This window comes from Plutella xylostella, chromosome 13 (assembly GCF_932276165.1).
Source record: "Plutella xylostella chromosome 13, ilPluXylo3.1, whole genome shotgun sequence".
NCBI classification, from domain to species: domain Eukaryota; kingdom Metazoa; phylum Arthropoda; class Insecta; order Lepidoptera; family Plutellidae; genus Plutella; species Plutella xylostella.
In genome coordinates this window covers 2326602-2342455 of record NC_063993.1, presented here as the reverse complement: position 1 = coordinate 2342455, position 15854 = coordinate 2326602, and the positions used below count along the sequence as shown (strand labels likewise).

Here is a 15854-nt window from a genome sequence, read left to right as displayed (position 1 = left end):
CGTTTAATTATAATAGAGAAATGTATAATAGTTATCTCTTATGTTTAAGAATGTTACTAAAGAGCTTAATTTTCCTTGTATAACGAATTTTGTCTTAGCTATCTCATCTTGCCCCGGTCTCCCCTACCAAATATAGTGTAGTAGAGAATCTTTTTTTGAAATCGATTAAAAAGGTTTACTATCCCTGAATTTAGTAGGAAGTGATGCCAGCTAAAGAATAAAATAAAGTAATTAATATTAATTCGATACATTATCTGTCATTTTATTTTTTTAATGCCCTGAAATGGATCCAAATTTTTCCTTTATTCGGTTAAGAGCTTTTTTAGTAGCATCACTTAAATTCCGCCGAATTAAAGATCAAGGTATAAGTCAAGGATCTTATTTTTTCAACTCGCATACAGGATTACTATCCCTATTCATCACCACTTCGAAACTCTTTGCTTCTGACTACCGCTGACGTTGTATACAGGGTGTCCCTGTCTGCCGGTCGCGTTCCTCATCTACAGCATGTTCTGCTGCAGGAACCGCTCTAGCTCGTGGTACAAGTGTGGCCGCACTCCCACTAGTGCGTGGTCCTCGTCTGTGTAGCTCTGTGGATATAGAAATACAAAATGAGGTACAGTAAGGGGCAGAAAAACCTGGCCCCTCTCAGAAGCATTGTTACTATGGTAGTTGGCTTAGGTTTCTCTGCACCTGACCGTACTAAAGTGGTGAGTGGTGGTAGCTCAGTCGAGTAAAAGTCCGAATCTAATGATAAAGCTGGTTCAAATCCCACTAATGAGTTCGGAATTTTATACAATCGCTCTCATAAAACCGGAAAACTCACAGTGGACCAGCGAGGTAGGAAATGGTCCAAGCTGCCTGAAACTGCCTTCCTGAGACAGTTCATATTATAGGGTTATACAGAAAGATTTCATTAGATTTCATTTCATTTGACAAGAAGTCGTGTCGGTCAATCCGTCCCATTGGGCTATGAGAGTGATGGAACAGAGAGTGCTCCTATGTACTGCGCACACACTTGGGCACTATAATCTACTCCGGCGTACATGGCTGATCTCAAACGAGATTGGCCGCCGTGGTCGTAATTCGGCTAGGAGGACATTCTATTCTATTCTCTGTGGGGGTGTAAGTACCTACACCTGGCTCTCTCGAATGGAACCGTTGTGCATATCCCCAAGGTCTAAACTGCCTTCCTAAGCATGGAACACGCTGGCCCAATGCGCGTTGGTGGGTTCACAAATCTAGATTTTTTCCTTCACCGTAGGAGGACATTACCATCTGCGTGAAGTAGACATCAGAGCGCTGCAACAGGCGAGACAAGTGCATGGCGTGTTGGTAGTGCACGTTGTCGTCCATCGTGCCGTGCACCAGCATGTAGCGCTTGCTGCGGTATGCTGTGACCTGGGGATAGGAGCATAGTTGTCGTATTATGAAAGAATAAATATGCCAGAATAAAATGGCGGGCGCCTGTGTATGCTGATACATTTCACCTGTACTTTACCCCGCACTGCAAGGGGATTTGACGAATGGCTTATGGAACATTTTAATCTAGTTAAGTGGTTCTTATTATAGGTACAATATGGTGTACAGAAGTTTCTCCATATTTGCACGAAAGAAGTTCAGCTTCTATAACATGTTCACTGGATAAATGACTCTTCAAGCAGTGCCATTACACGCTAAGCGACTCGCTAGGCGCCAAGCGCGCAATGCGGCCGTTTACGAAGATTTTAGAATGTTGGTTTTTCTGAGATACACGCTTGGTGACTCGCTAGGCGCTAAGCAAACCTCCTGTGCGATGTGCATAGGGAGCCTAAGGGCATTCCCATAAACCAATAGAAACAAATATTCACTCACCACATCTTCAGTGAGCAGCGTGGAGTTGGCGTACCCGGCCGGGTTGTTCTGTGGCGTGTCCATGTACCGCTCCGTGTATATGGTGTCTGAAACCAGAAATGGACATACAACATTTAATAAGGAATCATTTTCGTGAATCTAACAAACATTGTTACGGCAATGGCAATACGATTGACTGATTTATATGTGAAAGAAATACGTTCCTAACAGTGCTAAGCTATGCGTATCTACGTATACGTACCATGGTGGATATCAAACGCATCAATAGCAATAGAGACAGTAAATTTTGCAACAGAGATGATAAGTCTCGACGAGAGCAAGAGTTTTTGGTATTGGTTAAAATGATACCTTAGTTTGACCTTTATCTCATGCTATTTATGAGGTTCTGATTAAAATACTGGCTTTGAAAATACGAAACCCTTAACTGAGATAGATCTCATGATATTCCGTATGAAGTACAGTTCACTGACCTCCAGTCCACAACGGGCGCGACGTTCGACGACGCTCTTGCTTCGAAAGCCTGCCTTTTTTTAACAACTGGGTGAATTTCCCGCGGCCAAAAATTGCGTGGCATCAATGAAATCGGTACTAAAAAACCAAGTTATAATTTTCTAATATTTTTTTCCGGTTAAGTGAAATAGTTATCTATGTGTAGCACTAAAAATTTTATTAATAGGATTAATGGATATTTAAAAAAAATATATTATACCCCCAAATCTTTCATTGCCGTGTCTGTCCCCATGTTACCACGTTTTGTATTATTCTTCATTGATGAAAAAATATTGAGTATTGATAGTTAAACTTAGTTTCATTTGATACATTAATAGTTAAAGTATTGTCACGGAATACATTTATTGAAATATATAAAGAATATAACGAACGGTAAGTGAAAATTCATGTGTCCCAGAACTTCTGTTCATTGCCGTGTCCTAAACATGATCAAGGCTATTGTTTTACCTATGAACTTGGGTGCCCCCCTCAGTGCGCTAATCGTTTCTTACAAGTGTCGCCTAACTGCTCGACGTGGAAGGAGGTACATTGGTGCCCGCGTTTTTGCGCTATAGTGAAAATCAGTAAAAATTTTGGGGACTGGACATTTTTTCTTTCATTGCCGTGGATAGATATAACTTCTATAAAATTAAGTTTGTCTTCTAGAGTAAGCATTCAAAAGAAAGCTTTTTGAAAATATTTACCTTATAAAGTGTTTATTTCTTCGAATAGTTAATACTTTTTTAGTTATTTATATTTAATGCCTTGATTTTCATCGCCATGCTTTCATTTCCGTGGCTTCCGTGGCCAATATTTGCTATGGCAATGAAAAAAAAGCCACGGCAATGAAAAAAATTTCATTGCCATGTCTTGTAAAATAATTTGTATTCATTGCCGTGGTTATGTTATTCATTTCCGTGGCCAGGTTATTCATTTCCGTGACTTATGTTTTCATCGCCGTGGTATGTATGATTAGGCAAAGTAACATATCTTTTACCTGTAATACAGGTAATACCGATCACTGACATTACCTACAGAACTAGTCAAATTACCTCTTTTTGCAGTGCGTTAAAACGGGTGCGTATCGCGATGTATAAAAACGAAATATATAATATTACATTAATAATAACAATCACAACATAATTATAATGAACGTTATGTATAAATAAGACCGGTGGTAGCTCAGTCGGGTAAGCGCCCGCTTCCCACTTCAATAAAGCGGGTGCGAATTCCGGCGCTGACATGTACCAATGTGTTCCTTTGAATTTAAATACAATGTATACCATCGCTCTTACGGTGAAGGAAAACATCGTGAAGAACCCTGCATATCTACCTATAGATTTAGCACATCTAGATAATATGTGAACCCACCAACTCGCTGTGGACCAGCGTGGTGGGAAATGTTCCAAGCTTAGAAAGGCAGCAGCTTAGACCTTGGGGATATGCACATTGCACAAAGGTCCCATTCGAGAGAGCCAGGTGCAGGTACTTACACCTCCCACAGATAGTAGAATAGAATATAATAGAACATACATCTCTGCAGGAACTCATCTGGATGCTAAGTGGCCTTAATGCTGCTTGCAACGTGTAGGCCTCCGTATGAACTTGGGCAAGACAAAAGTCATGTAGAATGTTCACATAAAACCGGAGCCGGTGATCGTTCGTGAGACAACTATCGAAGTTGTGCAATAATATGACTACCTGAGGCAGACTATTCGGCTAGGCAGAAGCAACTTCGACAAGGAGGCTGAAAGGCGCATCCAACAGTCTTCAACCATTGCGCCCTGCCAGTTATGACATATGGTGCAGAGGGTTCTACCTTTTTTGGCCTAAGATTTATTTGCCTAATCTCGTATTGCATAGTAACGTTTGGTCAAAGTCTCGTTTCGCCGAAAATTGTATGGCATAAATCTCGTTTAGTAAAAAGTTATTTCGCATAATCTTATTTAGCCTAATAACGGTATGGTCAAATCTCAAATAGCCTAACAATACTATGGCATAGCTTATAAAAACTACTAATATTCATTTGGCTTTAACTTTGACGAAGCGTCTCCCTATATAGCGCAAACTGGTGCCTTGCATTAGGTATTTAATTTTCCGCTATGTGGGTAACGCTTCGCTGCGCTCCGCTTTGCTTTCGGCGAACATGTGCACCTAACATGCTCCTCCTCGCTTTGCTCGTCGTCGCACCTACTTTTAGGCTTCGATCCCATGGGGTTTGATGGCGATTGTAATAATTATAATGGTCATTCACTTTCGATCATTCAATATCGTGATTTTCGGGATGTAGGAGAAAAATACCACAATTTGTACATTTAAAACATACTGAATATAGTATTTTTTAAGATAATATTAGGAGAAACAAGATTATACCAATACGAACAATTTGAGCAAACGAGACTTAGATGTTTCAAGTTTGTGCCAAAAGAGTTTTAGACGAAACGAGTCTTATGCCACATAAGTCTTGACAAAGTGATGATTCTACCAAAAAAGTTTAGACCTTACGAGTTATGCGAATTGAGTTTAGGATAATAAAGATTAGGCGAGATGAGGGGAACCCGGTGCAGAGACCTAGACACTGATGGTGGGACTGGTCCACCGATTTAAAGTCACTCAGCGTGCTATGGAGAGAGCTATGCTTGGGGTTTCTCTAATGGATGGTATCAGAAAAGAAGTTATACTTCAGAGGACTAAGGTTACCAACATAGCTGTCAAAATAGCATGTATAGGCAGGTAGCCGGTAGTGGCTGGATTCGGAAGACCGAGGACCGAGTGTTGTGGCGCTCCTTGGGAGAGGCCTATGTCCAGCATTGGATGATTATAGGCTGATGATGACAACATGTACATTTCATATTATTATACCAATTAAAATATACTATCATTTAGCATAAAGTTCATAAAATATTCTATCATATCACATAATGTGTGTTAAATTACACAACACCATCAAAACCTCTAGCACCACAACCTAAAGATAGGTGCGATGACGAGAAAAGCGAAGAGGAGCGGTTAAGTGCACATGTTCAGCAAAAGCGAAGCAGGGCTACATGGGGAGACGCTAACGGAGTTTTGACTGCGTTATTATTATTGGCGCCATGTAGGGAGACGCTTAGCTGACCAACATGTGCACCTAACCGCACACGCCTATGTTTATATTTTGGTGCTAGGTGCTTTGCCGGTGTTGTGTAATTTAGCACAGAGAATATATGTCATATTATAGTATATTTTATGAATTTTACATAAAATGAACAGTATAAATATTGGGTATTATACCTTATAAAAATATAGATGTTATAGGTAAGGTTTATTATATTTTGTGAACGTTATTAGTGTGAAATGAAACATTTTGTTTTATACGTCGCAATACGGACCCCACAATGCTACTTAGAGAATTCCATACTAAATTCTTATTTTTTTATACATACTGTCGTTCTTTCTTTCGTTCCAATATCTATCCAAATATTTCTGCCATACATGCCTGTCTAGGTTTGCGTTTCCCTCACAGTCTTTTTTAAAAATTGCAGTGGATTGATTCTTTCATTTCCATTGTATGCAGTTCTTTCATTGCCGTGGAAGTTTGTTTCATTGCCGTGGGCTTTTGTTTCATTGCCGTGGACGCTTGTTTCATTGCCGTGAACGCATGTTTCATCGCCGTGGCACGAAATTTTTAATCATCTGTATCTCGTTAAGTTTTTAACTTATCTGCTACCCATTTAGTAAGAACACTAACATTAACAAAAACTTTAATAAAAGCGTTTTTCTAATATAAAAAACCTTAAGATAAAAAAGTCCACGGAAATGAAGATTTTTTAGGACTTGTTGAAATCCACCCAACTATTGCAATGAAGTACAGTATTAACTGACCATAGAACCTCCAGTCCACAACGGGCGCGACGGCTATAGCACAGCGGAACACGTCGCCGCCGCGGGCGAGGGCCAGCGACGCCGCGTACCCGCCGTACGACCAGCCCCACACGCACGTGCGGTAGAGTAGATAGTACTATATACTTTGTTAAATATTGCATGAGCCCTATGACAGTTGTCCAGTCTACCTACTTATATATTTTATTGGTCATTCGTTCGGTTTGAAGTGAAAATCATCTTTATTTACCTGGCATGAGGGTCTGCTAATCAAACATTATCTATAGAACTCATCAACTCATGCTATATTTTACAAATTATAGGGTGTCCATAGGACGTACCTATTTGTGAAGAGATACCGAAAAATAGGAGGAGTGGCAACAGCATCTTCGATCCTCTATACACGATTGGTCATCATAATGCCTAGTCTTAATTTGACCGTCCGTCTAATGCTATTTGTAATGAAGTACAGTTCACTGACCATAGAACCTCCAGTCCACAACAGGTGCGACGGCTATAGCACAGCGGAACACGTCGCCGCCGCGAGCGAGGGCCAGCGACGCCGCGTACCCGCCGTACGACCAGCCCCACACGCACGTGCGGTAGAGTAAATAGTACTATACTTTCTCAAATATAGCATGAGCCCTATGACAGCTGTCAAGTCTACCTATATGTATTTTATTTGTAATTTGTTCGGTTTCAAGTGAAAATCATCTTTATAAGGGTCTGTAAATCACACGTTATAGAAGTAATGCTATATTTTACAAAGAATACTACGTATTTGTGAAAAGATACCGAATAGGAGGAGTGGCAACAGCATCTTCGATCCTCTATATTTTCCTGGATGGCCCTATTCAATCATCATCAACATCATAATGCCTTGTCTTAATTTGACTTTCTATCTATTGCTATTTGTAATGTAGTACAGTCTTCACTGACCATAGAACCTCCAGTCCACAACAGGTGCGACGGCTATAGCACAGCGGAACACGTCGCCGCCGCGAGCGAGGGCCAGCGACGCCGCGTACCCGCCGTACGACCAGCCCCACACGCACGTGCGGTTGCTGTCCACCCAGTCTAGGGTCTCTTGTAGGTGTCTGTGGAGAGATTGATAAGGGTGAAAAAGGGGTGAAAAGGGTGCAAGTTTTTTAGATGTAATGTGTGTTGCAGGTGTCTGGAGAGAGAGATGAATAATGAATGTATGAATGAATGCACCACCTCAGCCAGGAGTTACTCTGTATCACGGATTTCGCCGCGCCTACTGGGGGGCGCTCCGCACCGCGAACATGTTGTCCACCCCGCGGAGCCCAGAACCCAATGTACTCGTATTGTAAAACAACTAACTAATTAGTCACCAATGTAGAAGATTTCTAGATCTACGGAATCTATTCATAACCTCTACTAACCTATACCCTATATTTGCATATGAAACAAGCGGGGCAAGTAAGTCGATGCGCGCCACCGCCACGCCCCAGCGGTTCACTAGCGACGAGCCCCAGTCCAGGGTCCACTGGTGGGTGACTAGAGCTGCGCTTTTTTACTACAGGATCTTGTCTGATGTGCCTAAAGGATGGGTTTTCACAGCTTTTATACGACGATATAGATCAGTAATTTCCCTGAAAACTCACTTGGTGACCTCGATCTGGTCTTCCACCTCGACGGTCCCCAACCGCCGGTGCACGGCGAACATATTTTCCACTCCGCGGAGCCTCGAGCCCAATAGATTAAACCACCTAACCAATGGCTCACCAATGTAGAAGATGTCTAGTTCTACGGAACCTATTTACAACCTCTATTAAACTATACCCTATTCTCCGTTTGCATCATCACTCACTCAGTTGCAATAGCTCTACATAAAATGCAATCACTCACTTGGTGACCTCGATCTGGTCTTCCACCTCGACGGTGCCCAACTTCCGATGCACCGCGAACATATTCTCTACCCCGCGGAGCCCGGAGCCGCGGCCGTCGATGCGAGCCACCGCCACGCCCCAGCGGTTCACTAGCGACGAGCCCCAGTCCAGGGTCCACTGGTGGGTCACTAGAGCCGTGTCTGGGCCGCCGTATCTGGAACATTATGTGGGAACGTGGAGTTAGTTATTTAGCCAGGATGGGCCTGTTTTATTTGTACAGAAACTTATACTTACTGAAGCTGTTAGTTACACTACTCTGGTGTAAAGTTACGTTACAAGGTTATAATAGACGCCACAGCTGCTTCAAAATGCCGTACAACGCGATAGGGTCCCCCCGAGACCCCATAAAAAATAACGACTGCCTGACAACTCTCGGTACTTCGTGAGTCTACTTATGTAGAAATATTTTACAAAGTATAGTTCTGATACTTCTACAATGCTCTCCTCCCCTGATAATAATACTTTACACCGATGCTATTGATGAAACTCACACATAGACAAGCAGCGGCACGTCAGTCCGGTTCACATAATCAGCTGGTGCCTGTATCAGCACGTCAGCAGTTAACCCCTCGAGCGTCACGGAGCGACGCAGCGTCACCGGCACGGCGCGGGCCGAGACTAGAGCTGATAGCTCCGAGTTGCTCTCCCATTCCAGGGCTAGGGAACCGTTCTGGAAGGAGGGGTGGAGATTAATAAGGGGAGACGTTGTGTCTATAATCAGCGCGAGTTAACTTGGCACCTCAACCACAAGATCCAGCTGAGGTGTCACGTTCACTTGCTCGGGGGTACCCGATATGATCTCTGGTTCTTGTCGATCAGGTGCCATAAGTTCGCTGGCGCGGGTTGTAAGGTTTATAGGTACCTACTATATTGCAGTGGCGAAGGGTCAGATTTTTAGTAGGGGAAGTCGATGTCAATCGTGTTGTACGGGAAGACATTGTATAGGGAAGACCAATTCACACCAATTCCAATTTGGGTTACAAAAGTAATATTTTTAACTTAGGCCACTGCTGTAAAATCCTTCAATTCATTGATAAAAATACCTACCTACCTACATAGTAATGATATCACATTGAGACATCAAGTGAAGTGTATGGTTGAGATTAAAGTAAACATGTTTATCTATTAAACAGAACACGAGCGTTCGTTTATCTCTGTTGTGCCTACTACTTGGTGCAATCGTCGATACAGCTGCTTCACACACATGCAAGGTTAATGCTCTGAATGAATTATTGACATACATAGTTACTCATTTTTACGCATATAGAGCGATTTGTATGGATATTGACGATTTCTGCCCGCTTTTTATGGGTAGCTAGATAATAAAATAATGTTGGGCTATCACCAATGCGGCTATCTGTGCGAACGTGAGGCTTGAGGGGATGACTAATTTGACTGCTAGGTAGGTACTTCTCTTTTGGTACAAAAAATTATAACTTAAACATCGCCTTTCATTATTTTAACTGTCAAGTTTACAGACATACAAATCTTTATAAGTACTTCCAGTAATAATTAAGCAATGTGCTCGCCAAAGTCCAACCCGCCCGCCAAGCGTTTACCACGGAATGGCCCTCCAGTGTAGCCCATATCCTACAACGGATTACACACGTACGGAATACTCAAGTAGTGTAGGACGCCTCCAGCTAGATGGGATAACGACTTGTTAAAGATTGATAATGATTAGTTGCAGATAGCTATCGGATACAGATCGCATACCTCTGACTATCCCTTCAAGGATTACAGTCGTGAGCATATAGGTACCTATGTATGTTTGTGTAGATCGCATCCATTGGCGTGCTTTGGGAGAGGCTTACTTCCAGCAGTAAACTGCTATAGACTGATGATGCTGATGAATACTCACGCTATGATACAACGCGGTCTGAGGAACACCAGGCCCGCCGCACGTCACAGCCACCAGCTGTCCATCATCGGCTAGCACGGCGTCGTTGTACCCGCAGCCATCTTGGATCTCGCACGTGAAGCAAGCCACCTCGCCGGCGGAGAGGGTGTATACTTTGGGACAGGTCTACGTCAAGCAGTGCTATAGTCTGATGATACTGATGATAATGAATACTCACGCTATGATACAACGCAGTCTGCGGGACCCCAGGCCCGCCACACGTGACAGCCACCAGCTGGGCGTCTTCAGCTAATACGGCGTCGTTGTACCCGCAGCCATCTTGGATCTCGCACGTGAAGCAAGCCACCTCGCCGGCGGAGAGCGTGTAGATGTGTTGTGCTGCTGTGTCGTTCACGCCTGTTGCTCGGTACCAGCTGGAATGTGAAGGTGTATTGTGAGAGTTGAGGCGGCTGATGGAATGTTGCAGGCAGCCTTGCAGAGAAAGACAAATTATGTGTGTGAAACATGCCCTATGATTGGTTAGATTAAAAGACAGCTGTATAGTATGTACAGCTCAGTACAGCTAGATAATGTTGGCTAAATTTCACTGATCAAAACCATCGTTATCTCGCATAAAATACCAAGCAATGGCATAATTAAGCAAACGGTAAACTGTCAATATGGTAGTTGAGTTCAGGAAAACCTGGTCTGCGACGTCAAGGATCTATGCATCAGGCTGGAGAGATATGAGAAGACAGTGTTATTAGAGATCGGTTGCCTTAATGTCCAGTAGTCAAGTATAAGTTTATTTAGTGAAACCAAATCAAGTAGCCCACCAACCCGCACTAGACCAGCATAGTGGACTAGGCCCAAACCCTTCCTTCATTGTTAGGAGACCCGTGCCCCAGCAGTGGGGACGTGATAGGTCATGATGATGATGAAATCAAGTCTACAGTCTGACTCACATGACGTCATCATCGGTCCACTTGAGCACCTCCTGCACAGTGTGGGGAGTCCCCGCCAGCAGCCGCGCCGTCCACTGGCTCGCGTTCACATCCGACACTTGCACTATCTGCTTGTACAGGGTGCCGTCCACTAGCTGCAAGATTAGATATGCAAGGGTTAGCACATGCTGAGTGTGGATGTTTTTCGATGATCAATAAGCACTCTCGCTAATTGTTTGATGGTTATACGTACCTACTTATTAGCATTGAGTGTGGTACAAGCTACCTAACATAACCTCGGTAACTGAAAACGGAAATTAAATAAGCGATGGCGATTCAATCACAATGTGGGACTCGCGACTCGTGCGATCGTTTTATCCGCGTGAGTCCGTTGATATTACGACGCAACGGTATCTACAACTTGCCTAGTCATTGTGAAGAATAGCATTTCTTTACCATGGGAAAAATTTGTGAAACATTAACAGCAAATTACCTGAGGCAGGACGGTGATGAAGGCGTTGCCGGCCTTGTTAAAGATCATGGGCAGGTTGTCAATCCAGCCCGTCGGCTCGTCGTACGAGTAGATCTGGAATTTTGTAAAAACAAAATCAATATAAAGAGGTATGTAAGGAGAGGTGATCAAAATAGGGCCTACCCTATAAGGCGTTATTAAGTTATGCGGTCATTCTAAAGTTTTAAACTTCAGAAAGGTCTGTACCACTTTTAAATGTCGTAACTCTTAATTGCGTGGCAAATGGCCAGATGATCCCTAGACTCCTAGGCCAATTAAGTATTTAATATAGAAAGGTAATAGCAAGTAGTCATTAGATGCGGAGGGCTGAGAACAGAATGTTGCGCTCCTCGGGAGGGGCTTTATCGTCGTAAAAGGCCAAGCAGATTATCGTCAGTCCCTCACTGCCAAGTCTACTAGCAACAACTGATACGTCAACTGAGGAAGCCCTTCGTGCACTCTTTCGTAATGTGTAAGTTATAAGTTATAGATCTAGCGGGATCACCCTCTAAATCTACGAACGAACGAACGAGAACGGTCACTCAATCGCAGTTGGTTTTCCGAAGCTTCGGAGCGCTGCGCTAACTCCAGCAATCTCGTTGTCTTAAACCAGCCGATTGCGCGGCAATTCTATTTCTTTCGTTCATCTATTTATCGGGTTACCCCCCTACTACCTGCGTGCAGGCGGGCTGCTCCGGCTGCTCCGGCTGCTCGGGCTGCTGGCTGGGCGGGCGACACAGCAGCACGGCCATGCGGTCCTGCACGCGGTTGGTCCACATCAGCGCCACTCCGCCGGTAGATACGAAGCTCACAGCCTTCAGGATCGGCCTGGAATATTGATGAACATAGGTTTAGTAAAGGCATGATGACTGGTGCAGTTTTATCTCTGTAACTTAACTTACTCTATTGTTGATATACTTATACCCCTTGATGAGTTCACTTATATTTAAGTTAACTATAAGCTAGCCTTCAGGATCGGCCTGGGACATCATCATAGCTTTTGGTGTAGAAAATACTGTCGAAAGGGCAAATCAAGACGTCGGTTCGGTTGTGTCTTAGGGAGTGATGGAACATAGAGTGTTCTGTGTACTAAGCAGACACTTGTGCATAATAATCTACTAAGCCGTGTCTGCCGTGGTCAAAATTTGGCCAGGAGAACATCATTAACGTTGTAGTACATAAAAAGGGGTGATTAATAAATAATAGTCTCCATTTGTCATTGCGATCTACAAAAACGACTTTTTTGTCTTAGCGAGTCGGTGACTAACAGTAGCTTTTGATAAGTGTTTTTGAATTAATCACACACATCAGCGACAGTCGCTGACGGTGCGTTGATATACTTACCGAATAATAATTATAAGGAATAATCTTTACTTTACTTTTAATTCACTCGAGAAGTACGCTTTCATGAAGGTAAACGTAAAGGACTGTAAAGGTACTCACTGATCGAGCGTGGTGGGCGCGGTGAAGACAGCCTGCTCGTCGGTCTCCAGGTCCCGCAGCGTCACCGACACCGTGGGGTTCGTGGTGCCAGGCTGGAATATAGCAATACAACTACTGTTACTAGGGTATAGATATCAGTTACTAATAATAATAATATGTGGGGACATCTCACACACGGCCATCCGAGACCAAACTAGACAGATCCTGTGATATGGGTGTACATCTAGTTTCGTCTAGTTTAGTTTCAATAGTTCTGTATTGGTTATTGAAAAGGCCTTTATGGGGCAGCAGTAGCAGCAGCGTATAGCTAGATGCTTTGGTATATGTTTGGTGCATTACTAAATATAGGTTTGTAAAAATTATAGGCCTGTCTCAATATAACTACGAAATATTTTCAAAGTAAATCGTAGTTGCCAATGTGTTTCCCTTCATTAGAGGTGCAAGGTATTTAGGTACATGCTACACATACCGGCACTCACTGCATTAACTAGAGTAGGGTACCTAGGTACTTTTATGTGCTATGTGGTCTAACCGGTTCCACTCTAACTGCAGACCTACATTACATGCTTACATAACCTCACCGCTATTAAAATTACCTTCATCCTTTTGATGATAAAGTAAACTAATAAGAGTGTCTATGCACATTTAGAGGTATAGGTATGTATGACCTACCCCTATAATAAAACCCATCTAAGGGTCAAGCTACTAAACAAACAATAAACCAGTTTAATGTAATGGTACTTAAGTTAATAGAACAATTAAGTACCTATTTCCGCTCCAAAAAGTTCCAACCAACAGAGATTTCTATCGTAGATCACAAAGCAAAGATTCCCAAACTGGAGAGTAGCAACTGATTGGAGTTGTCACTTTAATGTGCTCCATTTATTGGAAAAGTTCCTGCCGAAGTCCGACGCACTTATCTGTGACTCCCGGGAATTCTTGACACAAAGGAAGGAAACTTCCTGAAGTTCTTTATTATTTTAACACTTCTGATGATGGGATTCCCAAACAACAAACTATTTTAAGTTACCCAAAAATAAAGCTAAGTGCTTCTTTGTTTTTTCGGGAATTTATTTGTTATCAGTATCGGCGATGAATGATCATACTGTTATGTAAGTGGGTCATTCTGCCAATACTAATTATAGCCATAGTTGGATTAGTTGATGATGGAAGGGAGGCGCCACGCCACCGCTGACCAGGCTGCTACAGTCCACAGTCCACTTTCACTCACAGTGCGGATGGTTCTGGTTACGTATGATGTTACGGTTACTGGTACGAAGACTGTTTTATGCGAGATGATGCTGTGGACCGGTTATAGCGAGATCATCCATTGCATTATAATTTTATTCAACTTATAAATAACAATATTTACTTCATATTGATTTATTTATTCTCTTGTTAAGGTACGTAATAATTATATCTATGACTTTACAAAACAGTACTTAAACCAAGTTAGTAGAACCTGTACTTAAACGGGTGATGTGGTGGAATGAGCCCTAACAAGCTCATAAAGATGCATAAAACCGTGAGTCGGGACACATTTGCATTTTAGGTGCTTCTGTTTATGTTCCGTCAGTTCCGTGCCGCCGTGTTCAAGTTAATTTAACTTTATAAAGACACCGGTAATAACTTTTCACGTACGGTTTTAATTATTTTACGAGTTTGAAGGTAAGTACCTATATCAAACCTGCTCTTCTGAAGAGAAGTTTTACAAAATAACTCGGTAAGAACTTTCCCTATTTCAACAAGTTGGTAAGTATACTTAGGTTGTGTTGTGTGATACCACAGGTACTTAACCATAAATGTTTTACTTTCAAGGCCAGGTGAGTGATGCAACTCACCTACACTAACTAGTTAGTGACCGTAATAACTATATTGCACTACATTTGTAACATTTAGCTGCCCCAGTAGGTAGCGTCAGATTGAACCACAGATACGGTAAAGGTTAAATACAGTGAGCACATGATAGTACCTACCTACCTAGCTACTAGTGGCTACTATAGGAGGTAAGATCTGCTGCGTCCGTCACTGTACAGGTGGGTCCACATTTGTACGCGCGGTCGTCCATGTGTCCACGACTTGTTTATCAATGAACTTCGTGATGCAACTGTTGATCATGTGCCATAATATTGTATAATACCTCGGTGCACAAGTTACGTACTGAGATACTGAGTCTCTACTTTAAGGTAGGTACCAGTACCAGTATAGCTAAATAAATCGGAGTCGAAAATTTAAAATTAAATAAAAATATTGTGATTGCACTTGGCAATTGGTTTCACGTGAACAGTTTAAACTTGAAATTAATAATTAAGTAATAATTAATTAAAGTTAATCAACATTTATTTTGCAAATTAGTGATAATTTCCCATGTAAATACCTACACATAATGTTAATTATCATTATCTACTTAAATATAAATATCAATAGGAAGATCATTTAAACTTTGAGTAAGCAGGTTATCACGACGATAGAAGAAAGTTGTTGTCGTGTGGAGTGCGGGTCGTTCGTTGTACGAATGACCCCAGACTTGCGGCGTGACCCCCTGTCTGCAGAGATACGTGACCCCTGCACAGATACCGTCTCGCACTACTTCACTGATTCCTACACAACTTATCTAGACTATTGTACTATTTCGGGTTTGAATTTCTGAGAACATTTACCAAAGGAAATAAATATCTTCATAAAAATACTGAAAATTTTACGGAAACTGGTAAACTGCTCTCTGTAATTTATTTAAATTATGGATCAGCGTAGGGTAGCAGATCAATAATAAAATTCATTAATTGGCATATCATAGTTACTACTATTTCTTATGTTTATTTATACACAACGCGCGTGATAGGTTAGGATCATTAACTCTATTATTATTCTCATATCATTATACTGTTTGTTATATTGTTATCCATGCTCTATAGCGTAATAATTGAACGCGTTGGTATTTGCGTGGCCCCAATATGAACATTAATTCAAAGTATTCAAACTAAGTACGTCTGTTTGAG

At 42.2% G+C, this 15854-nt stretch overlaps 1 protein-coding gene across 7 annotated transcripts in view; it reads right to left on the bottom strand.

Moving 5' to 3' along the window:
* Positions 1-371: 371 nt before the first annotated feature.
* Positions 372-15854, bottom strand: part of LOC105395592 (venom dipeptidyl peptidase 4) — a 30926-nt gene continuing 15443 nt past the window's right edge. For 2 of the 7 annotated variants that reach the window (XM_048624934.1, XM_048624933.1), the window contains exons 8-18: positions 12856-12947; positions 12087-12240; positions 11395-11487; positions 10923-11056; positions 10196-10391; positions 8609-8787; positions 8077-8271; positions 7144-7301; positions 1855-1940; positions 1276-1401; positions 372-590 (exon numbers count right to left, since the gene is read on the bottom strand). In XM_048624934.1, the coding sequence (XP_048480891.1) occupies positions 501-590; positions 1276-1401; positions 1855-1940; positions 7144-7301; positions 8077-8271; positions 8609-8787; positions 10196-10391; positions 10923-11056; positions 11395-11487; positions 12087-12240; positions 12856-12947 (1503 nt within the window). In that variant the 3' untranslated portion in view covers positions 372-500. Of the gene's footprint in view, positions 591-1275; positions 1402-1854; positions 1941-6685; positions 6787-7143; positions 7302-8076; positions 8272-8608; positions 8788-9978; positions 10129-10195; positions 10392-10922; positions 11057-11394; positions 11488-12086; positions 12241-12855; positions 12948-15854 lie in introns of all 7 variants that reach the window. The other 5 variants (XM_048624935.1, XM_048624939.1, XM_048624937.1 and 2 more) reach the window with 5 other exon arrangements.